The following is a 23190-nucleotide window of genomic DNA, read 5'->3' on the forward strand; positions in this document are numbered from 1 at the left end:
ATGATGTCATGTGGCTTTATTTTCAATTACAATTTCAGGCAAACATTAATTTAGCAATTGCAAACTATTTATTGATCTTTCAACATTTCAAATTTAGCACATTAAAAGACTGGAAGGAATGAATGTGTGAGGCAGTAAACCTGTGTAGAAGGTAAAATAGTCATTTGATACCTTGACAAGAACTGGTAAGTATGAAAGTTTGTTATTAAGAATGTTTTTCACTTAATGAGGGACACCTATGCTATAAAATAATGGGTGGTATAACGATCATATGCATAATTGAAATAATGTCCATTTAATCACAGTTTTGAGCATCTAGTAAGTATTGTCAAACAGCACGTCATAGTTGTTCATGGTGGTTTTGTTTAATACCTTAATAAAACATTAAAATGACATTTTATGCAACCTTTTATACATTAATCATCACCACAAAGCTGTTTTCCAGTCTCCTGTATCCAGGGTCCATTTGAGGCTAATTCCTTTCATTATGTAGAGACTCCAGTGATCTTTAATTAATCATGAGACTTTTTAAAGACACAATCAGCAGTTCTCCAACAACATAGTTTCATACACAAGGGGGTTTAGAAATAACGGATAAAAGACAATTTATTTTGAGAGAAAATATGTCTATATTTTTATTAATTAAAAGTTTAGAACTTAAAATAAACATTAAAGATAAAATAAAGACAGATGATAAAAGATAAATGACCGAAAAGTGATGCAGTACTGTCGCTAAGAGCAAAAAGGCATTGAGATAGCGAATGGATGGGGCCATAGTCATTTACAAACAAATATGTTTCGAACACAAGGCACACATACATTAAAAATATCATTTAACTATTCAAACTATGTTTGAAATTACAAAGGATTTAGTGATGTTTCAACATTTCAAATTTAGCACATTATAAGACTGGAAGGAGTGTATGTGTGAGGCAGCAAACCTGTGTAGAAGGTAAAATAGTCATTTGATACCTTGACAAGAACTGGTAAGTGTGAACCTTTGTTAGTAAGAATGTTTTTCACTTCTCAGTGAGGGACACGTATGCTATAAAATAATGGCTGATTTAAAGTTAAGACACATCATTATAATAATGTCCATTTAATGACAGTTTTGAGCACATCACTGTTGTTCATGGTGGTTTATTTAGTACTTTAATAAAGCATTAAAATTACATTTCATATGATTTCTTAGTTACATTTTTAGTACCAAGATTCACAGTATTTCCTTTATAATTAATTAATCCTCAATTATTTATATTTTAGTGTTGTGTACTTAAACAAATTAAACATAAGTCAAAAATATTCTCCACTGTGTTCTATGTTGTAGCTCCAGTCAATTCAACCATAACATTCACAGTCAGTTCAAACATAACCACTGATATACTGACTACAGAAACAGAAAAAGCTTCATCATCTAAAATAGCTGCTTCACCTGAAAGGACAACTCAAGACTCAGCTCCGACCTCTTCAGCTGGTGTGTATTTATGATCAAGAGTCAACTCTTACTGTTTGAGTACAGTGTGTATTTGTGATCTGGAGAAACTTCATAACGGTTTTTTCTTAGAACAGAGTACTAGTCTAACATCAGGCAGTCAGTCCAACAACACAGAAGTGTGATCAAACTTGTGCGATCAGAGACAGGAGGAGGAGATGAAGGGGTAGATAGAGAGAGGAGATAGAGACAGAGGAGGAGTAGAGAGGGAGAGATACAGGAGGAGGGGTAGAGAGGGAGAGATACAGGAGGAGGAGTAGAGAGGGAGAGATACAGGAGGAGGAGTAGAGAGGGAGAGATACAAAAAGAGGAGTAGAGAGGGAGAGAGACAGGAGGAGGAGTAGAGAGGGAGAGAGACAGGAGGAGGGGTAGAGAGGGAGAGAGACAGGAGGAGGGGTAGAGAGGGAGAGATACAGGAGGAGGAGTAGAGAGGGAGAGATACAAGAAGAGGAGTAGAGAGGGAGAGAGACAGGAGGAGGAGTAGAGAGGGAGAGAGACAGGAGGAGGGGTAGAGAGGGAGAGAGACAGGAGGAGGGGTAGAGAGGGAGAGAGACAGGAGGAGGGGTAGAGAGGGAGAGAGACAGGAGGAGGAGTAGAGAGGGAGAGAGACAGGAGGAGGAGTAGAGAGGGAGAGACACAGGAGGAGGGGTAGAGAGGGAGAGAGACAGGAGGAGGAGTAGAGAGGGAGAGAGACAGGAGGAGGAGTAGAGAGGGAGAGAGACAGGAGGAGGGGTAGAGAGGGAGAGAGACAGGAGGAGGAGTAGAGAGGGAGAGAGACAGGAGGAGGAGTAGAGAGGGAGAGAGACAGGAGGAGGGGTAGAGAGGGAGAGAGACAGGAGGAGGAGTAGAGAGGGAGAGAGACAGGAGGAGGGGTAGAGAGGGAGAGAGACAGGAGGAGGAGTAGAGAGGGAGAGAGACAGGAGGAGGAGTAGAGAGGGAGAGAGACAGGAGGAGGAGTAGAGAGGGAGAAAGACAGGAGGAGGAGTAGAGAGGGAGAGAGACAGGAGGAGGAGTAGAGAGGGAGAGAGAGAGGAGGAGGGGGCATGTTGATCTAACATAAGGATTACTGCTTATGACAATCAAACATAAGGCACAACAAAGGCTTCGCTGGAAATCTTCTTATCTTCTGGATACTGAAGGTGTTTGGCATAAGATGCCTTATGTGACGAATACAGTAAAACTTTGATGTCTTCATTGAAGTTATTTCAGCCCAGCAAAAAGTTGTTCTCATAACACTTGGAAGTTGCACTGTCGCAGTTGCTGTGGTGGCAGTTGCCCTGGTTCTGCTAGTGTGGAGAAGGTTCTCCAAAAGGGAAGGTGACCGATGCCTCTTTCTCTGTTTTGTTTTAGCTTTTTTATCTTTATTACATTTCTGAATGGTTTACTACTTGTGTTAACTAGATCTGTGTAGCCATAACGTTAGTTTGTTCCATATTAAAGTGTAGGTGTTTATCATTTAATGTTAAGTGTTTAGTTATGTTCATTGTGAATGTTGTATGTGAGTGCCACCTTTGTCTTAAATGTGTAATGTCAATAAATGTTCTGCATGAATGAGGAAATCTGTGCGTCTTGCCCCACGCCCTGTGGCACTCAGGCCAGAAACATTACAAAGGGCAATATCTTCAGAAAAAAATGGATATGTACCAAATTTATATCATTATAATATTTTTAATGCCGTGTCTGATCATTCAACAAAAAATATGGCAACTCATTATACATGCATTCATTTCAAAGAAGAAACATAAGGACAAACAGGACTAAAAGCAGTCTTCACTAATCCTTTGTCAATATTGACTGTTCCAAGAGTAGCAAAATTTCTTGTTAACATTTCAGACCATTGAAATAGGGAGGCCAAGGTCTTAGACAGTCTTCTCCCTTCTGCACTGACGTGCTTGGTGGTAACAGCATTTCTATTCTGCTCAGTCATTTCTTTTGTCTTTACCAATGTGAACAAGGAACAGGGAATAAAACACAAGCATCCAAGCCACCATTCATAGACGAATTATAGATCGGATCATAGAGCATGTTCAGATTATTTTATTGGTGTTGCTTTTTTAGGTGATTGATAGTGTCATTGTTAGTTCCCTGCATTAAAAGGGCAGCTCATCATTATTGCAACTTTAAATTTCTGTTGCTGACTAAAAATATAAATATAATTATTATTTTTTATTATTATTTTGGGGGTATTATATGCACCTGGGATTGTAGGTGCTGATATATCTTATGACTGGTAGAGTGTAGGTGTGGATAGCCTGGATCTTGTTCTTCCCATTTAGCTGACTTTGCAGGGCAGAGGCTTTACAACAAAGCATAGGCTTTCTTGTAATCAATCCGGACAGTGCACAGGTTGGAGACTGGTCTTACAGTCTCGAGGGACTGTTTATCCACCAGTAGCTGGTGATTGGTTACTCTGGTGTTCTTGTCAATGAATTTCTGGGCTCTGCTCACATATTGATCCATGTGTCTACTCATCTTAGCCACAATGATGCCTAACAGGTGCTTCCATGTTGTACAGAGGCAGGTTATAGGTTGGTAGTTGGATGGAACTGCCCCTTTCTGTGGGTCCTTCAAGATCAGGACTGTCTGGCCTTCAGTTAAGCATTCTGGGTGGGTTCCATCCATGAGTTAGTAGAAGCACATAAGTGAGATAATACACATACATAAGGGTAAAACAAATCCAGGACCTCACTGGACCTCACTTGTAAAACAAACCTGAATGTCGCAGCAGTTTTAAACAGTTTAAAATCTCCCAGGACTGGGAATACTGTAGCACAAATAAGAAGTAAATGCTCTTGCATCTGACTTGAGATGTTTGTCACATTTTTTGTCTTATTGCATCTTTTTCATTTATTCGTTTAATCAGGAAGCCATGTTTATTTAACATAATCCCAGAATATTCATCATTAAAACAGTCCAGGGCCAGAATACCAGTAGACAAAATCAAAGCATTAGAGAACAGGTAAAACCAAGACTAGGGCAAGTCTTCAGTAGTGACAACTACACTGCAAATACAATTAACCTGGTTGTTTTTTAACTGATTGGTTTGTATGGTGTAACTATGTTTTCTAATTCAGCTCAGAACAATATATGTTTATAGTGGCTTCTAATAGATACTAATTCTAATAGATTCTAGTAGATGAATTAATTAATGCACAAAATTAATTTATTAATATTAATTAATTTGTTAATTAATCACATATATAACTCAATTAAGTATTTCAATAATTCAGTCATTTGTTTTTAGATTTTTCTTCTAGACTGGAATCCAGCTCTGCCTGTCTCTTCCAAGATCCAGAAACAGAAAAAAATTGTTGAATGAATGAATAATGGGATTAATTTGAAATGAAAGGTACTAATAGAAATAAGTGTAATAATATTAGTACCAATAGTAGTAATATTTTAAAGTAGATTTCATTATCATCTGCTACATGTGAATTGCTTCTCCTGAGGACCTACGTGTATACATAAATTCTGTATTTTGTGTTATGTACTGTACATGTATATGTAAAATATCATTTCATAACAGTTCCATAAACAGCCTGTAACCTTATGACATCAGAGTAAATAATTTTATTAGTAAGTTAAAGTCACAACTCATACTGTAATTTATGGAATAAAAAATACCATTTCAACCTGTTCATGGTCCCCAGGTCTAGTATTGGTAACCTCTGCTCTGTTAGGACTACACTGAGCCAAACCCCCAAAAATCAACTGAACTAGTCAAAAGCATTCAAGAACAGTGTTTATTCTGCGGCCTAAATCAATATTATCAATAAAGTCAATGTTATTTGGTTGGTTTAGTTATTTATTTATTATAAATCTTGTACTGTCATGGGGGTCTCTTGACCCTGCCAACGATACTCCAGCTGAGTCAGGTCAGTATCTGGTTGGTGATGGAGAGTCACTGGCTGACTCAGGTGAGTACCTGGTTGGGAACAGGGACTTATTCCCAGGAGCCATTGGAAAGATACGCCATATGCACATCATGCCCTTTACCCAATCGGATTACACTTCACCAATCTGTCACCAGAGAAATAAACTGTTTCACCTGTCTCCCATTTACTGTCAAATTAATAGTGGTATTTCAACCTGGACTTTTGATCTACTTGTGTAAAGTATTGCTAACATTCACTGTTATGCTGAGTGGTCTCTTCCCATAGGCTGGTTTGTGTGTTACCGTGTTCTCTTTCCATAGGTTGGTTTGTGTTACCCTGTTCTTTTCCTGTAGGTTGGTTTGAGTGTTACCTGTTCATGGTTTTTGACCTTTTCTTTTGAATTTACCCTTTTGCTTGTCTGACTTCTGTATTTTTATTTCTGAACTTTGGCTTTTGACTGTTTTTTTGGATGTTCCCGGTATACTAGCTGCTGTGCTCTCTTGTTTTGACCTTGAACTGTCTGACATTGCTTTTTGTGATTTCCCTAAAACTTAATACACGTAAACACGTAAATACAGGATGTGATTTTTAATCCCCAAGTGTATTGTTCGTATCTATAAGGGTATGGGGTCCTCTGTCTGAGGAAGAAAGGAAGTGCTTTGGGTCACAGTTGTGTAGGAACACAGACATGCTTGTGCATCCTGAATCAGTTTTACTACCCCAATGTGGCTTGACAGAAACCTAGGTCTAGGTGTTGTAGGTACCATGCCTGTAACGCGTGGTGGCCCGTGTGCTGCAGGGCACGAGGCAGGACGCACAGACTTCCTCGACAGGGACGAACATTTAATAACATAAACAACAGCGGCACTCACGTATTACAAACGATAAACATGAACAAGAAATGATTGACATTAAACGAACACAATACACAAGGATACATCTAACATACACATTACATTTAGACATTACATCTACAAAGACCAACGGTGCCGCACACCCTGACGTGAATTTAAATACACACAGACAAAAACGAAGTACAGGTGTGTGCAGGCGTGGCCAGAAAAGAAAGTCCTCCTACTACACGTGGCTGGCCAAACCACGTGACTTGCGTGAGGCGAGCATTCCGTGACAATGCCAATCCAGCAGATTACAGCAGAGGTGTCTAATGAACAGGCAGAGGGTGATAGTTGCTGGGAGAACTTCCCTGACATGGCAGGACAGAAACACCATGAGAAGGGGCAGACTCCAGAGGGAGCCAATCTGGCTCTGGGTGGTGGGACCTTCAGACGACAGTGAAGAAAGGCAGAAGGATCATTCAGAGGAAAGAACACAAAAACTGCTCAGAAGTATTCAAATTCTCAGAGAGATAGGGCAACATATGGCAAGCCGCCATATCTGGGCTGTGTGTGTGTGCACTAAATGCAGTTCCATGTGGAACATGTCCTTGTTTACACGCTGTACAGGCTACTTTTCTTGCTCTGTTGTCAAATGCATTATGAACCCTGGCACTAAATATTTTCTATCACCACCTCTAACTGGATCCCTCACTATCAGAGTGTCTCTCACCAACAACCTAACTTGCATTTCTTCCACTCCTGGTGGTCCTAGGACAGAGCCTTGAGGGACACCAAATGTTACTTTTAACAATTCAGTGTCAGTGGTATAGGGGTTAGTATAATTTTATAATTTGTAGTTAACAAGTCCACACAGCTTCACTAATACCAGGAGACAAATACATTTATGGCACTTAGCCGACACTTTTATCCAAAGCAACTTACAATTTTGACTGAGTACAACTTGAGCAATTAAGGGTTAAGAGCCTTGCTCAGGGGCCCAATAGTGGCAAATTGGCAGTGGTGGGGCTTGAATTGGCAACCTTCCAATTACAAGTCAAGTACCTTAACCACTGACCTCTGCAGAAATATACTAACGCACACTACACGGTCATACAGGTTCACTAATACCAGGAGACAAGTGCACATTACAAGGTCACACAGGTTCACTAGTACCATGAGTTACAATAAGGCACAAATGTTATTAATTAAAGTTGCAATAAATGCAAAAATTAGAGAATCACAATAAAAGCATTTTATTAAAGAATATTTAAGAGCATTAGACAGCTTTAGATGTTGATCTGCAAGAACTGTAGAGTTGAGACTTAAACTGTGGTAAGACTCACCCTACCTGTATAAGGAAACCACACAGGTCATGTCATTCTGATGTCATTTTGTGTAATAATTTCATTGACTCTTTAATTATGCCCATGATGAAACCAAAACCCGTATCTTAGGCTTTGGGTGTGTGAGTGTGTGGTGTTATTACATCATCTACTGAAAGACTGAGGTGACCCAGGCACACACACACACACACACACACACGCACACACACACACACACACACACACACACACACACACACACACACACACACACACACACACACACACACACACACACACACACACACACACACCCACCCACCCTTTTAATTAGTACAGCAGCATCAGTACAATCAGTACACATATGAAGTTGCTTTAAGTATTTGTAGAAAATGTCATGCTTGTTCCCTGGAAAAGCACCTCAGGAAATGAACTGAGCTGGCACTGAACAGGTTCATCCTCTCATCTGTTTCCCACACTGACTGAGTATGATGGAGCATGTTGGGTTACTCTGTCTCCAGCTGTGTCTGTGTAGAATCATACTCACGACCTACACTGTTGAGTGTTATTATTCTTCTCACAATTTACAGATATATTTACTTTTACATTAGTCTATACCATGACACTTTACATTACACTATTTTAATATCACATTCCATTTCACTCTACATTGTCCTATTACACTATCACACAGTGCCAGAGTGAGTATTCAGGTGAACAGGAAAGATTTCCAGTGGGCCTAAGGATGTAACAGTCCGAGTGCCTCAGGGCGAGGAGCAGGATGCACAGACTCCCTTGACGGTGATAAACATTTACTAACACACAGCGTCAAACGTCCAGGGGTAAATTCACCACAGCAGGTGATACTTCTCATGTCCAGGGATGTATTCACCAACAGCTGGCAATATTTTCCATGCTGTCTCATGAGAGTGGACTTAATATGAGATATTGATGAGGTCCTTTAGCCTGACCCCATCCAATGACAAGAAGCAAACTAATCTATTTTTTAAAAGAATCTTTAATTAATTCATTAATTATTATTATTATTATTATTATTTATTTATTTTTTTTGTAATATACAGAATCTTGGTTCTTTTTTTCATTTGCCTTTTAAAGTATTCTTCTAGAGGGAGCCAAAGGACACATGCAATAATATCTGTTGAATAGACCTGAAACACTTATGTTTGCACTGTGTTTTGTATACATCCACAGTTTACATTATTCAGGTATTGTATTAAATTGAATTAATTCAATTAAGGTTTGCAATTCATAACATCAGAGCATCTTTGCTTTGGCTATATTGTTTTATATTGATTGCCCTAGTGTCAAGAAGGCAGCAGTAGTGTGTACATATTTGATGTATGTTTGTGTGTTTTGATGACGATGGTTCACACTGAGCAAAGCTCAGAGTTCAAAGTTGGTTATGATTCAAGTGTTGGGCTTTTACAGTGAGATGTGCATTTTGAAAAGTAGCGTTTTTAGATTTGTGTTTGGGGTTTTGAAAGGTTTTGTGATTACAGAAAACTTGTTTTAGTAATGGAAGAAAAACTAATATGATTCTTTCAATCATAAAAAATGTCGCAGGTCACTTAGCGTCCTTTGGGTACAGCAAGACTTTTTCCAGTGAGTGGAGTCTCTCCCTTAAACCCTTCTGATTCGTTAATAGGTCATCATGTGTCGTAATCGAAAGTGAAAGAGTATTACTGCCGCATTTTAGCTTTAAAAAGCGCTGACGCATTGATAGGCTCAATTTTAAACGCTATAACTATCAAACGTTTACTCGTACCTCAGTGTTTGGAGACCGAGGTCGAAGTAACCGGAATTTCGTACAACTTGTGGAAAGATGCTGAATTGTTCGACGCAGTATGAGATGCCGAACGCAGGTTTCTCGTTTGATAACTCGCGCAGGTGAGGTGTAACGTTACCGTTTATCGTTACCGTTTACTGTCCTTTTGTTGGAAGCTAAAGTAGTCTAATAGCTTGCAGTCTGCCTGTAAAAGCGAAGTACCTACATGCGTTTGTGCGTGTGATTTCCTTTTTGAATAGACATTGAAAAGACTTTCTTCATTAGCAGTTATAATGTAGGCTACTTTGCTTTGAATGTTGCGGACTGACTAGCTAGCTAGCTAACTAGTAGCTTTAAAGTTAGTATTTGGGATTGCTGTCCTCTCTAGGCTAAACACATAATACTACTAAATTTTGAGATTGTGGTAAAAACTGACACTGCAGCACCTCTTTTCTGCTCTTTCTCCCGTTGTCAGAAATGCGGTCTTGGAGGAGGGCTTGTCTGAGAAGGGGTACAGTGCTCCCAAGGCCCGCAAGACTGGCACCACTATAGCTGGGATAATATTCAAGGTCCCTAACTCCTCTAAACATATTCTGCAAAGTCATGGCAGTTAATTGATTGGTTGATTGATTAATTCATGTCTGATCAACATTATGTCTGATAGTTCCCCAATACTGATTCAACCTCTTCTCCACAGGATGGGGTGATTCTTGGGGCTGACACCAGGGCCACAGATGACATGGTTGTGGCTGATAAAAACTGCATGAAGATTCATTACATTGCACCCAACATATAGTGAGAAACTTAGACCTTTTTGTGATTTGTAGTCCTAGCAACATATCAGACTTATCCCTGGACTGACAGATGTCCTGGAAAAGCTCTGGCTGGTCTTTAGCTTCAGATGTGTTGAAACCAGCTCGTATGAACTTCTTTGAAAAATCAGAGAACTTAAATATATATATATATATTATTGCTTTTATGATACTGTAATAAACGTTACTTTCTCACAGTCATTTAGATGAACAAACAGCAGTGTTAGCTGACCATTTTAAGACCAAGTATACCAATGGCACTTTCTGTGTTTGTGGTAATCCATAGAAACAGCTCTATTCCAGTTTCACTTTGATTGGGCTGCTGTTGTGTTCTGATTTCTCTTGGTGCAGCTATCAAGTTCTAATTTTGCTTGGATTGGGTAGATGTTGAGTTCTAATTTTCCTTTGATTGGGTAGCTGCTGCGGAGCAGGCGTGGCTGCAGATGCTGAGATCACCACACAGATGATGTCATCAAACATAGAACTTCATTCTCTCAGCACAGGACGCCCTCCTCTTGTTGTCACGGTGACCCGACAGCTTAAACAGATGCTATTCAGGTGAGAGACACATTTGCTTGACAGCTTGTGGAAGACAACACTAGGTTAATAACTTTACCTTGCTAGGAACTGTGTCTGATCAGACTTCTCTGGGGTGGAGGACATATTAGTGTCCAACCCCCACCCCTAGAGAAATGGCCTGGAACTGGCCAGGTGGGAGTGTGGTCAAACTGGGCTGTCTGTAGCAAGACATACGAGGGCTGCATGTGGAATACAGCTCAAAGAACTTTACAGAGCTTGGATTCTCAGAATAGTGATCACAAAGATTTTTGGAGGACATTATATTTTAAAACTAAAATCCAGACAGATTCTTTATAATCATTAGTAAAAATGTTTATGGCAGGTTCCACTGCCACGATTGCCTTTCTCTGGAGGCTGATGAGGGTCTGATCTGCTGCTCTGGTGCAGGTACCAGGGCCACATCGGATGTTCTGTTATTGTAGGAGGCGTGGATGTTAACGGTCCCCAGTTATACAGCGTCTTCCCACATGGCTCTTATGACAAACTGCCCTTCCTCACCATGGGTATGTGTCTTGAGAATCTACACGCTACACGCACACACTATTCTAGAATCTGCCACACACTGCACACACATGCGCATGCATAATGTTCTATAATTTGCCCTGTATCCCAGATGCACATGCGTATGCACACTGTTCTAGAATCTGCCTGATACTGGACAAACATGCGCATGTACACTGTTCTAGAATCTGCCCTGTAGCCCACACACACATGTGCACACACTTCTAACATCTGCCCCACACACACATGCACATGTGCACACTTTTCTAGAACTGCTAGACTACATTCACAAAGACACTTTAGTATCACTTTAGTATCAGTCTGAAAGATCATTTATATGCAGTATTGGTTTATTCTAGGTGTGTTTGTGGTCTGATTCATTTTGAATATAAGGGAATGCAACTTTTTAGAGTTACATTTGGAAAAATGCATTTTTCAGCAAGTGTAATACTGCACACTTTTGCTACAGTTTAAAGCACCCAACAAATATTTAATATTCTATAGAATTCATTATTAGCATTTTATCATAGCTAGTTAAGCCGGAAGCCGGCAGGCTACAAAGATCCACCCTGGTGAGCTTTATCAGCAGACAGCAGTGTAATTTTGTCACACTGACAGGCACTGGTGTCTGTTGCTTGCCACTGTGGTGCTCTCATCACATATGAGCTCTTGAGTGGTACCAATTGAGCTGCAACTCACAAAGATGCAGGGGAGAGGACCTGATGGGTGGGAATTGGTTATGTCTACATTATGGAGAAAAATCAAGGGAAAAATCCAAAAACATTGTATACAAAAAATACACTTGTGACAGATACCAATACGTGTTTGTGAACATTTCTGCAACTATTAAATATTTAAGAACAGCAAATAAATACACAGACATACTACAGAAGGCCAGTAAGAACTTTGACATTAAAGTGAGTTGTGTCAGTTTGAGTTGGTAATATCACGTCATAAATGACTTTCAGGTTCAGGAGCAGCAGCAGCAATTTCTGTATTTGAGGACCGATACAAAGCAAACATGGAGGTAACGTTTCCCACTCTGTCACACTGTGCTAGAACACACTGGAGTGCAGATGGGGTGACATCGTGTTTACTGTGCTCTAGAACACCTCCCGGCTCTAGAACACCTGGCTCGCTTCCCTGTTTGAGTCTGGCTTTGCCCCAGGTTCCTTTCTCATGCCCACTGTTGCTCTTGACTTGCTCCTTAAGAAGCCTAGACCTGGATGTTTTAAAAGTTGCTTTGAGACAATGTATGCTGTAAAAAGTACTATACTAAATGAACCAGTTTAAATCCAGTTTATTATCCAATACTGAATCCCTTTTCAAGATTGTTGGACCAAGAAATGCACAGAAATGTCCAGAGAAAATTTGACAGATAATTAGTGAGGCCTTCTGTACAGTTGATCAATAGCAGTATTGATTCCTCTCTGTTTCACTGCCGCTGTCCGTCTCTCTGTGTATGTGGTAACTGTAATGATACCACTGATCAGCTGGAGGAGGCGAAGCAGCTGGTACGTGATGCTATAGCTGCGGGGATCTTCTGTGATCTGGGCTCCGGCAGCAATGTGGACCTATGTGTGATCACTGAGAAAGGGGCAGAGTATCTCCGTGCTTACGATGAACCCGCAAAGAAGGGGCAAAGGTGAGTGTGTGTGAATTGTATTCAGTCAATTCTAAGTTGCTTTGGATAAAAAGGTCAGCTAAATGCCATAAATGTAAATATGTCAGAAAGGACAGAATCAAATCCATTATTAATATCTATGGTATCTATATCTATAATATCTATAACTAAATATATTTGAATTTATGTTTGTCTTCATTCTGAAGCACATAGAAAGCTCATGAGACTTGATACAGTGGCTCCATTTGAAGTGGACTATCTTTGTGTGCTGAAACAGACATTCTAGAAAAGTACATGGCTGGTCCCTTTTGAAACATTACAGCCTATTTATTACTAACTGCTTTTGAATAGTTTTCCTAGCAGATATCAAACTGATCGAGGGCGGTGAGTGCAACATTGTGGATTACGTTTGTTCCTCTGTTGTTCCCTTCCCTTTAGAGGGGGCAAGTATACATACAAGCCTGGCACAACGCCGGTGCTCGCGAAAACGGTCACCCCACTAACGCTGGACATCGTGGAAGAATCTGTTCAGGCAATGGACACCCAGTGAAACTTGTGGTTTTTGTTCTTGTTTTTTGTTTTTTTGTTTTTTTTTAACTTTTTAAAACTTTTTTAAACTATTGTTTAAGGATCTACATCTTAAAGCTGGACATGAAAATATCTGGATTGTTGTTTTATTTGTGTACCAACTAATTTTAATACAGTCCCTATTAAACGTACTACTAATAAATGCATATGTTTTTAATTTCTCTTAGTCGCTAATACATTTTCATCTACATGCCGCGCAGACTTCGTGATAAGCGGCGAGCTTTCTTTGTTACGTGTCAATCGACAGACCAGGCAAGTGATTTAAAATCCCCAACAAAAACAAGATGACTTTTCCCCGCGAACGCCGTCCGAAGCGTGGGAGTGACGTCACGCACAAAGCTCGTCGTCTATTGGTCAGCTGGCAGCGTCTCCTGCGAAACGCATTGTTTGAATTCCCGCACGGGAGGCGACGCGCTGGAGTAGTTCTGCTAGTCGCGTTGCAGGAGCAGCAGCAGCAGGTGAACTAACGTCAGCTAGATTTGGTCTTTTTCGTTTTGTTTTACGCTAATGTCGAACGGACTGTTTTCGAGTGCACGTGGCGGTTTGTTGGAACTGAGGTTCGGTAGTGGTGTGCGTTAGTGCAGAGCTAGCTAACCTAGCTGACCTGGTTATGTCGGTGTGATTCTCGAGTTAGTTGTTAATGCAGGTGGTTTTGTTAGCTAGCGGGGTTAGTAATGTTCATATACTGTTGTTGCAAAAAGGTATCACTGCTGTAGCCATGCATATTTGTTGTCCGTTTATCAAGTTCGGCCAATGTGTTCGTGTTAAGACATTGGAAATAGTCTTTTATAAATATATCCTAGCTAGTTAATGCACTACTTTTCAGCTGAAACGTGTACGTCTTTGAGCAGAATAATGAGCATCTATGTGCGTTTTGGGTAGTTCGCTTGGGATATGCGGCGCGATACATCAGCGCATAGACGAAAGCTGTCGACCCCCAGACGGAGGTCTCCTCCACGGCCGCCGCCCGCCTCCAAGTCCCGGACCCGCCGTTCCAGCGGTCCCTCGGGTAAGCGTGAGCCTGTGTGCGCAAGAGCTTTTTCGCAATGCCAGGTTTCCAACTTTTTATGAACGTCCTGCGGCTGTTCAGGGCTTTGAAAGTCGATGAGGCTTTTATCGATATTCCAACGTTGCGTTCTCGGCTCTCAGAACCATCGCCGAGGAAGAAGAGGCGATTCCGTCCTGGCATGCGCGCTCTTATGGAAATCCGAAAATATCAGAAATCGACGGACCTGCTCCTGCGCAAGGGACCGTTTTCACGACTGGTAAGGTCCCTGCTCGTGTCACGATCTTTTAAGTGTTATTCAAAAGTAGTCTGAATGCACATTTGGGTCAAATCCTTAGGTCTAAACTTTTCTAACCTAAATAATCTCTCTCTCTCTCTCTCCCCACCCCACCCCCCCAGGTGCGGGAGGTCTGTCAGATGTTTAGTAAGGATGCTCTGAAGTGGCAGGCCTATGCTCTCATGGCTCTACAGGAGGTGCCTTCTCTTTCTCGCCCAGCTGATCTAAGCAGCCTACACATGCATGTTTGTGCATCTGAGTAACCAGAGCCGTTCTTAGCCCAGTGCTTCATTATGCAACCTCTCCTACATGCGGCCTGTTTTCTTATACGTGTGCAGGATTTCACACAATGCAACATTTGCATGAATGTACTAAATAATATGAATATTAATTATTAACGCTGAATACATATAATTCCTTTGCACTCTGTACATAGTACATTTGCAAATGTTTGGGTGTTTTACAGGCTGCAGAGGCGTTCCTTGTCCGCCTTTTTGCTGACGCTAACCTGTGTGCCATTCACGCCAAGCGTGTGACTCTCTTTCCCCGTGACATCCAACTGGCCCGGCGCATCCGCGGTGTGGAGAATATTTGAAGTGGACTTCCTTGATCTGGAGTTTTTCTGGAATATTTTTACTTCCTGAATCTTTCTCTTCTTTCTAACAAGATCAGATGAGTTGAGAAGGAGGTGTCTGCAGATCCCTCGAGACCTGCTTCTGATCTTTAAGATTAGCAGCCCAGTGTTGCTGTGCACTAAAGGGGGAGTTAGTCGTTCAGGTACCAGCAAGAGCAAAATCCCTGTCGCCATTGTGATTGTAAACAGGTATTTGCACCTCTCCAGCAGGGCCTTATCTTCATATGTCAGCCATGGCTCATGGTAGCAGCGGATTAGTGACTTAACATGAAAAATGCATGCTGGTACTGAAGTGTGCACGTATGCGGGGTATTATACAGCATCACGTCTTACAACATTATGGTAATTTTTATTTTTAACTTGTAATTTTTTTTTAAATCAAATGTAAAACTGTTTAGAAATTTTAATGTGTATATAATTAAGCTTTTATTGTTTAATAAAATAATTTTTGTAATACCCCTGGCACAGTTTAATGTGTGTTCTGTGTGCGTATGCCTCTTCTGGAGCGGAAGAGAAACGTGGTTTGGGAGGTTAGCTGGTGTAACGTAATGTAGGTGGGTGGGTTTGTTCAAGTAAATGCAACTAACAAATGCTGAAGGCAGCCACCTTACCCAGGATGCAAAACCCAGGTCTAACAGGAGGTAAACGTGAGGTCTGACCACTGGACCAAAGCACCTCTGGCAGAGCAGCCAGAGCCTAAGTGACTGCATGGGGCCGTAAGGGACACACTGATGACTACTTGGCTCTGTAGGGCTTTTTTGTCCTGCACTGGGTCAGTGCGTCACAATGACGTGTTCCATTATAACCTCTGGAGAGCGGTTACATATTCCATTATAATCTGTTACAGATTATAACATGTCCAATGAGCCTTGGGTTTTGGGGCACATCATAGTAAATGTGATGGATTTTTGGGGCAGAGCATAGTAAATGTGGTTAGCTAAAAACGAATGCCTGCACTAAATCAGCTCTTAGTATCTTTTATTAGAGTCTCCTGGATGTGAGTCAGGTTGCCTCTTTGCTCCAGATGGTAGTTTGGGCTTTTATCCCTCTCCCCCTTTTTTTAATTGGTCCTTTGGGAATGGCCCATGCACATCCTAAATCCCAGGCTCCACCCATGTCTCTAGGATACAGCCAATCAGCTGGATTCACACCTGCTCACGGCATTGTTTACATGTGAGCAGTTATGTCAGGTGAGCTGTGGGATTAAAGGATAAAGGCAGAGAAATCAGATTCGCCACAAAGGAAGTGACGAGGACACCGCCGTGTATGAAGGTGAGTCAGGAATCGGCTCGGGTACATCTCTCAAGACTTAATGCATTTCAAATGTTCAGTGTTATACAGCACTGTACGTTTAAATGTGTGGATGTAAGTGGACCAGCAGGAAATTAAGAGTCAGCTTTTGTTTCTGAGTCTTCTGGTTTCGTTCCTTAAGACTGAGAGGCTTTGAGCTGTTCTGTATTCATATTTAAGGTGAGCATGAAGTAAAACTTAAATATGGTTAACGGTCATGTTGAGTTGCATGTGCCTGGTGCACATGATTGTTTATCTTTAAATCAAACTGTCTGAATTTTTAATTGAAGACTAGGGAGTATAAATCAAATTTACATTTAGCCCTTTGGCAAATATGCTCTTATCCAGAGTGACTTACAAAAAATAGACAAAAATTAGTAGACAAAGACAAAAACTTAAAAACTTACATAAACAATCTGAAACTAGAATTCAATCCAGAAATCATGCAATTGATAATTTCAGAAACATCTTTTTTTTTGCATTCTGTGTTCTCACAGCGAGGATGACATCTTCAGATGACAGTACCCTTGATGAGATGCTGTACAGCAGTTTCCATGACAGCAGCGAGGGCAGGGCAGAACAACCAACCCCATCAAACAGCTTCTCGGGGGAAGAGAATTCAACACTTAGTGTATGTAGTGTGGTGTGTTTAATATAATTCAACACTTAGTCTATGTGGTGTGGTGCGTTTAACATAATTCAACACTTAGTCTATGTGGTGTGGTGTGTTTGTTTCATATCAGATTATCATACATCTCAAACATTATGCACTACTCACTAATTAAGGTTATGCTCAAATACAGTGTCGTAGATTTGCCATTATTCAGTGGCACTAATTCAGTTATTCAGTGTGGTAAATATTTGCATGTTTTTAATAAAGCGTCTTTTCTCCGTTTGCATGTCTTAGCCTCCTCTGGTAGCACGTCCCCTAATATGCGGGGGATGTGGCGAGCGCGTCTGTGACCGCTTTGTCCTAATGGCTGCCGGACAGGCGTGGCATGGGGTGTGTCTGCGATGCAGCCAATGCCAGTGTGAGCTTCAGACCCACCCATCACTCTACTGCAAGGAGGGCAATATTTACTGCCAGCAGGACTATTGCAGGTACACACCAGGGGGCGCCGTACTGTACCGCTAGGTACTGAAACTGTGCAGCTTTGGTGAACTCTGCTTAGCTAGATGTTGCACTAGCATCCTGAATGATGTGTTTAAAAGGATAAACTACATTGTCCACAGTAAATACAGTCAAGTGTAGTCAAACAAACCATCATCTTAGTCCAGCATACACTATGGAACGAGAATTGGAAAGAGGTTTTCTCCCCAGTTTTGTCACCACCAGCCTGAGAGCGTGAGGGGTGAAAACTGACTTGTTTTTTCTCTGAGACGCACGAGGCTTGGCTATTCCACTAGCACAATGTCTCGAGGTAGCTGACCACATTTGGAGGAGAGCAATAATTGCCTATTCCGCATATGGTACCTGACAGATGGCCATTGTCCATCGCCTTGGGCTGCCTCTCCCACCTAGACGGCGGGGCCACTTATACTTGCTGGCCAGTGACAGCGCCTACAGATTACCACAGCATCGCCGGCATTCGTACCAGCGATCTACCAACAATGGGGGGAAAAAAATTAAAAAAATAAGACAAAACCTTAGACAGATGCACTTTTTTCTTTTATCATCAGTAGTGTGCTGTTTAGTTCTTTTTTATAAATCCATTGATTTATTCACTTAGTTTAATCAAAAGAATGATAATAGCTGTTTGATACGGAAGTCTTTCTAGAGCCAATTAACACCAAAATTGAAGCACTTTACTTTTGTTATAAATTACAGTGTCTCAGTTATAGATTATAGTCTCACAAAGACTCCACACATGCCACATCAGGGAGATGGGTGTTCTATTCATTATATCCAAAAGTAAATTAAATGTAATTAAATTAAAAGGACAGAATAAAGTCTGTTTTAAAGTGCAGGCTGTTTTTAAACCATGAGGCTGAAAAGACGCTCTCAACCTGAGATGTGGGTGTCTGTGTTTCCCTTCAATTTGACAAATACATTATGGTCAGCTGTTAGTGCAGGACAGGACAAAACCATCGAACAGGGGCAGGGGCCAAGACCAAGACAGAGAACTATACAAATATTTTGTACAGTGAAACCTGTGTTTTCACGTTAGGAGTGTTTTTTTAGTATTAGGATTAGGATTTTAGGATTTAGGAAATCTTCTCAAAAACATGGTATTCAATGTGCTGGTATAACCACTGAACACAGACAACAACGTCTAGGCATTTGTTCTAGAATATACTTTGTTCTAGAACAAATGTTGCTTTATAGCTCAAATGTGAACATTTAGCCCACAACTAAGAATTGGCTAAAATGCCTAGATTGTCTTTTATTATTAACCCCATACAGTTCAGTGTGATCTGTATCAGTTAGCAACATTTCTAAACAAAATTGTTCAAGAACAGAAGCATGTTTGTTTGTTTGTGTGTGTATGTGTCTGTCTGTGTGTGTCTGAGTGTGGCATGTAAATGTCACATTGTGTACATTCACTCTTTAGGCTTTTTGGCATTGGCCGATGCACCCGCTGCTCTCAGCCAATCCCATCCTCCTCTTTGGTCATGAGGTGTGGAAACATGACTTTTCACCCTCACTGCTTTTCCTGCCAGGTTGGTGATTCTGATCCTGTGATGAAACTATTATATAGTATATAGTTATACTTATAGTATATATATATATATATATATATATATATATATATATATATATATATATATAAAACTATTATATACTATAAGTATATATAAGTAACAGAGACCAGCCACATTTTAACTTTTTTTGTTTGAGACCCTGTTACCAGATTTTGGAGAACATACCTCCTTCCTCTCCCCAAACAAAAACAAACTTGTCTAATTAAGTAAATCAATTAGGTCAATACATCATTAGTACAGGACTTTTATAACCTTTTATTAACTGGCTAATAAAAATGAAACAGCACCATAACTTTGTCCTCTTTTCTACAGTTATGAACCTAACCCAGTTTTAATAGAACATGTTCTATTTTTATCTCTGTTCTTTCCTGAGTGATGACCATGTTTCATGTATGTCATTTCAGTTTCATTGGTTTCAAGAAAGTCATGTGATCTATATGTCTTATATGCATAAGCCAGCATGAACTCCTTACTGATAAATTGACTAACATCTGTGTATTGTCAATAGTTTCACTTTCAGGTGCGAAAGTGCAGTCTCTGGTATACATGTTTGTGTGCATTTCAGGAATGCGATGTCACTTTACTTCCTGGTAACTTGTATTGTGTCGAGGGGCAGAGCCTTTTCTGTCAATCACATTACATCTGCTATCAACACTCACAGGGTCAGTGTATGTCATAAAAACTGACTGTTCTTTGATTAGTTTACTGTTTGTTATAGATAATTAGTGTAAGCCTTTAATCAATTGTTTCTTCTAAAAAATAACACCCAAGTTGACCTTCCTCTACTTGTAATAGAGATATTACATAAATGTTTGTGTAGACTATTTCAAATGTTAGTGTTTGCTTTTGTGTTTATTTCTTCAAGTTAAGCAAAGTTACTCATTTAAGGCACTTCACATTAATCAAATTAAGATGATTTGGTTTTGTATTTTTAAGAATCATGTCTAAATACAATAATATTTCCCTTTTGAAAATGGGATTTGGTGTTTTAATGTATAGAAGCAAAAATGTTTATTTAACATAGAAATGCATAAGGAATTTTATGAAATCCCTGAACCATGTGACTCCCAAACATGCAACGGACTAACTAAGGCATAGCTGCTGAACCAGTTCAGGCATGTCAGTTACCATGGTTTCCTTTACAGGAGATGGTGAGGAGCCTGTCAGCAGTCCTGAGCCACGATTGGAGGAGAGGGCCCGAGGTGGAGGGACACACAGACGGATCAAGCGAATCAGGACATGTTTTCGCAGTGAACAACTGAAGGCGTTGGAGTCCTACTTTGCACAGAAGCACAACCCAGATGGCAAAGACTGGATCAGCCTATCCAGCCAAACTGGTCTGCCCAAGAGAGTATTACAAGTGAGACAAATATGTTTCTATTTAAAACGACGACATCTCCACACATCTGATCCTGTAGCTTTGAGAACAGGCCCTTTTGTTAGTTATATATTACTATCGCTTTATGGCAAAGAGTGGTGGCTTTTATTTAATGTAAAAGAACCCTACCCATCAAAGACAGAGTTGGGTAGCATGACAGCAGGACCTTCACATTTTCCAGAATTCTCAGAGCTGATGCTGGAACACTTCTGCAACTGTTCCTGGGCTTTGTCAGTGGTGGCAAAACAAGGGTGTGTTTCATCCAGGGTTACTTCTTTACTTCTTTACATCACTTACTTCTTTATTAAGATCATCTGTCCTCCACCTATGTTTGCTGGTACACCTGTCTTACAAGACCATTTATAGGTGTACAATTATACGCTGATGCCCTTTTATTTTTCAAGCACAGGTTTAGCCACCCTTTTTGTTGTATATCATTGGTCAGTTTCTGACCAGAGTTTCCATGTTTGACCACTTATGAAGTAACAGTGACACTGACAGGATAGGGGTGTAGGGGCGTGTCAGGGGTGTGGCAGAGGTATGGTCATGGGTGTTGTAGTCCGAGTCATGTTGGAATGGGTCTACCAGGGACAACAGAGTTGCTGGTGTTTTTATGTATTGGGGCAACTGCATGAAATATTCAGCCAACAACCAACAGCAATGCACCTCATTCTTTTACTTTCTGTCCAGCACTTATGGACGTTTTCATGACGTTTTTGCCGTGTCTGTCAACATGAGTCCCTGACTCATTAGACTTCTAGGGCTTATTGTGCCTGCAGGAATATTTAAAGATTTGTTTATTGCAGTTATCCATTCAAAGAATCTGGTGTTTTTATGTATTGGGTCAACTGCATGAAATATTCAGCCAACAACCAAATGCACTTTAAAGTAAATTCACTTTGATTGTACACCCACAAGGCATAACAACAAAGAAAGCAAATGAAGCAAACAAAGCAAACAAATAATCATTTGTATGTGGAATCAACATATTTGAGACTCTGCTTTAACAGGTACCAGTGAATCTCTGTCTGAAGTTTAATTTTGACAAAAGGTGAACTGAACAAACTTGTAAGGGTTTGATCTGAACAAAGTTAGGATTTGAACTCGGTCCTGTTTTTAATAAAGTGAAACATAAGCCTCCTCTGCCTGTCTCCTCTCTGCAAGGTTTGGTTTCAGAATGCCAGGGCAAAGCTCAGGCGATCCTTGTCCTCTGACACGCCACAGACAGCCCTCTCTGCCTTACCCTCAGCAGCTGAAACCATGACGATGTTCACCATGCCGTCACCTCCAAATCACCAGACTAGCACCATTGATGAACTGGAGCTTGCTTTGCTCACAGCCCCTATCTGTGACAGCCCCCTGAGCCAAACTGATCCAGTGGAAATGTTCAAACACTCTACATTCCTGGACTACAATACCCACAGTGCTCATGTGCTTTCTTCCTTGGAGGACACTGACCGTGAACCTGGCATTATAATGGAATGACACCATGATGAGTCATTCTGTGAGAACATCATTAAATAATACTTAAAACACATTCAACTCTTACAATTTATGTATAATTATTATCATTATTATCATAGTGAGTTGGGAGGTGCCATCTTCCTGCTGTTTTCAGTTGCTTAACAAAGTGCAAGAATGTGGAGGTATGAGAGCCCATGATAAAGATCTCAGTAAAGTACAAAGCCAAGTGCCAGCACCATGGCAACATCCTCACTGCTGAGTCCCATCACCACAGCAATGCACCTCATTCTTTTACTTTCTGTCCAGCACTTATGGACGTTTTCATGACGTTTTTGCCATGTCTGTCAACATGAGTCCCTGACTCATTAGACTTCTAGGTCTTATTGTGCCTGCAGGAATATTTAAAGATTTGTTTATTGCAGTTAACCATTCAAAGAATCTGGTCATACTGCATTTTCTAGTGACCTTTGGCTCTGACAGTATGTTGGTGTGGATGTGGATATGTATCCTGTTTTTGTTTTGTGTGTCAAGTGCTTTCCCCACCTGACATTAAAGTCTCTGGTATAAAAGAGAGTTATTGTTTGGGAGTTATTGTTTGTTTATGTATCCTACATGTGTAAACTCCCCCTTTTCACTATTTTCCTGCAAAAGATCGATACCCTGTTTTATTGGATGTGGAATTACATTAACTTTTGTCGAAATTCACTAACTGAACATTAAAGTTGATGTTAGCAAAGTCACAACCTCTATAAGTCAAAGCATGTCTTCATAGCCATTGAAGGGCTTTTCTTTTTTTATTCTGAGCTCGAGTCCTAATGGTTTGAGTACAGCCACAAAATGCAATAGGCACTAATGACTGGACTCGAGCTCTATTATGTGAACAGAATTGGCTGGACTCCAAGATACAGAGGCTAGGAATGAGCAGAAGCTAGCAGTTAGCTTGATCATGTTACATGTTGATTTTCTTGTTCTGCTAGCTGCCATTTACAGTTAACACTGTAGTAAAATCCCTGTTTAAGATTA

The 23190-nt window shown here is 40.6% G+C and overlaps 3 protein-coding genes across 3 annotated transcripts; all 3 read left to right on the plus strand.

The window, feature by feature from the left end:
- The first annotated feature begins 9210 nt into the window (after positions 1 to 9210).
- On the plus strand, positions 9211 to 13572 carry psmb10 (proteasome 20S subunit beta 10). The gene is made up of 8 exons (XM_027020422.3): positions 9211 to 9433; positions 9787 to 9880; positions 10009 to 10106; positions 10541 to 10681; positions 11090 to 11205; positions 12172 to 12230; positions 12697 to 12848; positions 13266 to 13572. Exons 1-8 carry the CDS (start codon positions 9369 to 9371, stop codon positions 13375 to 13377), a joined length of 837 nt encoding a protein of 278 aa, XP_026876223.1. The 5' UTR covers positions 9211 to 9368; the 3' UTR covers positions 13378 to 13572.
- A 127-nt stretch (positions 13573 to 13699) lies between these two features.
- Positions 13700 to 15795, plus strand: cenpa (histone H3-like centromeric protein A). Its single transcript, XM_027020429.3, has 5 exons — positions 13700 to 13873; positions 14298 to 14424; positions 14565 to 14680; positions 14821 to 14895; positions 15165 to 15795. The coding sequence occupies exons 1-5, from the start codon at positions 13700 to 13702 to the stop codon at positions 15291 to 15293; spliced, it is 621 nt and encodes a 206-aa protein (XP_026876230.2). The 3' UTR covers positions 15294 to 15795.
- Positions 15796 to 16550: 755 nt separating this feature from the next.
- On the plus strand, positions 16551 to 22893 carry LOC145657619 (LIM/homeobox protein Awh-like). The gene is made up of 7 exons (XM_081713834.1): positions 16551 to 16604; positions 17120 to 17253; positions 17530 to 17723; positions 19175 to 19283; positions 19891 to 19987; positions 20471 to 20685; positions 21868 to 22893. Exons 2-7 carry the CDS (start codon positions 17125 to 17127, stop codon positions 22186 to 22188), a joined length of 1065 nt encoding a protein of 354 aa, XP_081569960.1. The 5' UTR covers positions 16551 to 16604; positions 17120 to 17124; the 3' UTR covers positions 22189 to 22893.
- The last annotated feature ends 297 nt before the right edge of the window (positions 22894 to 23190 follow it).

The sequence above is a fragment of the Electrophorus electricus genome, chromosome 4 (assembly GCF_041902795.1).
Source record: "Electrophorus electricus isolate QZ-2024a chromosome 4, ASM4190279v1, whole genome shotgun sequence".
Taxonomy (NCBI): Eukaryota; Metazoa; Chordata; class Actinopteri; order Gymnotiformes; family Gymnotidae; genus Electrophorus; species Electrophorus electricus.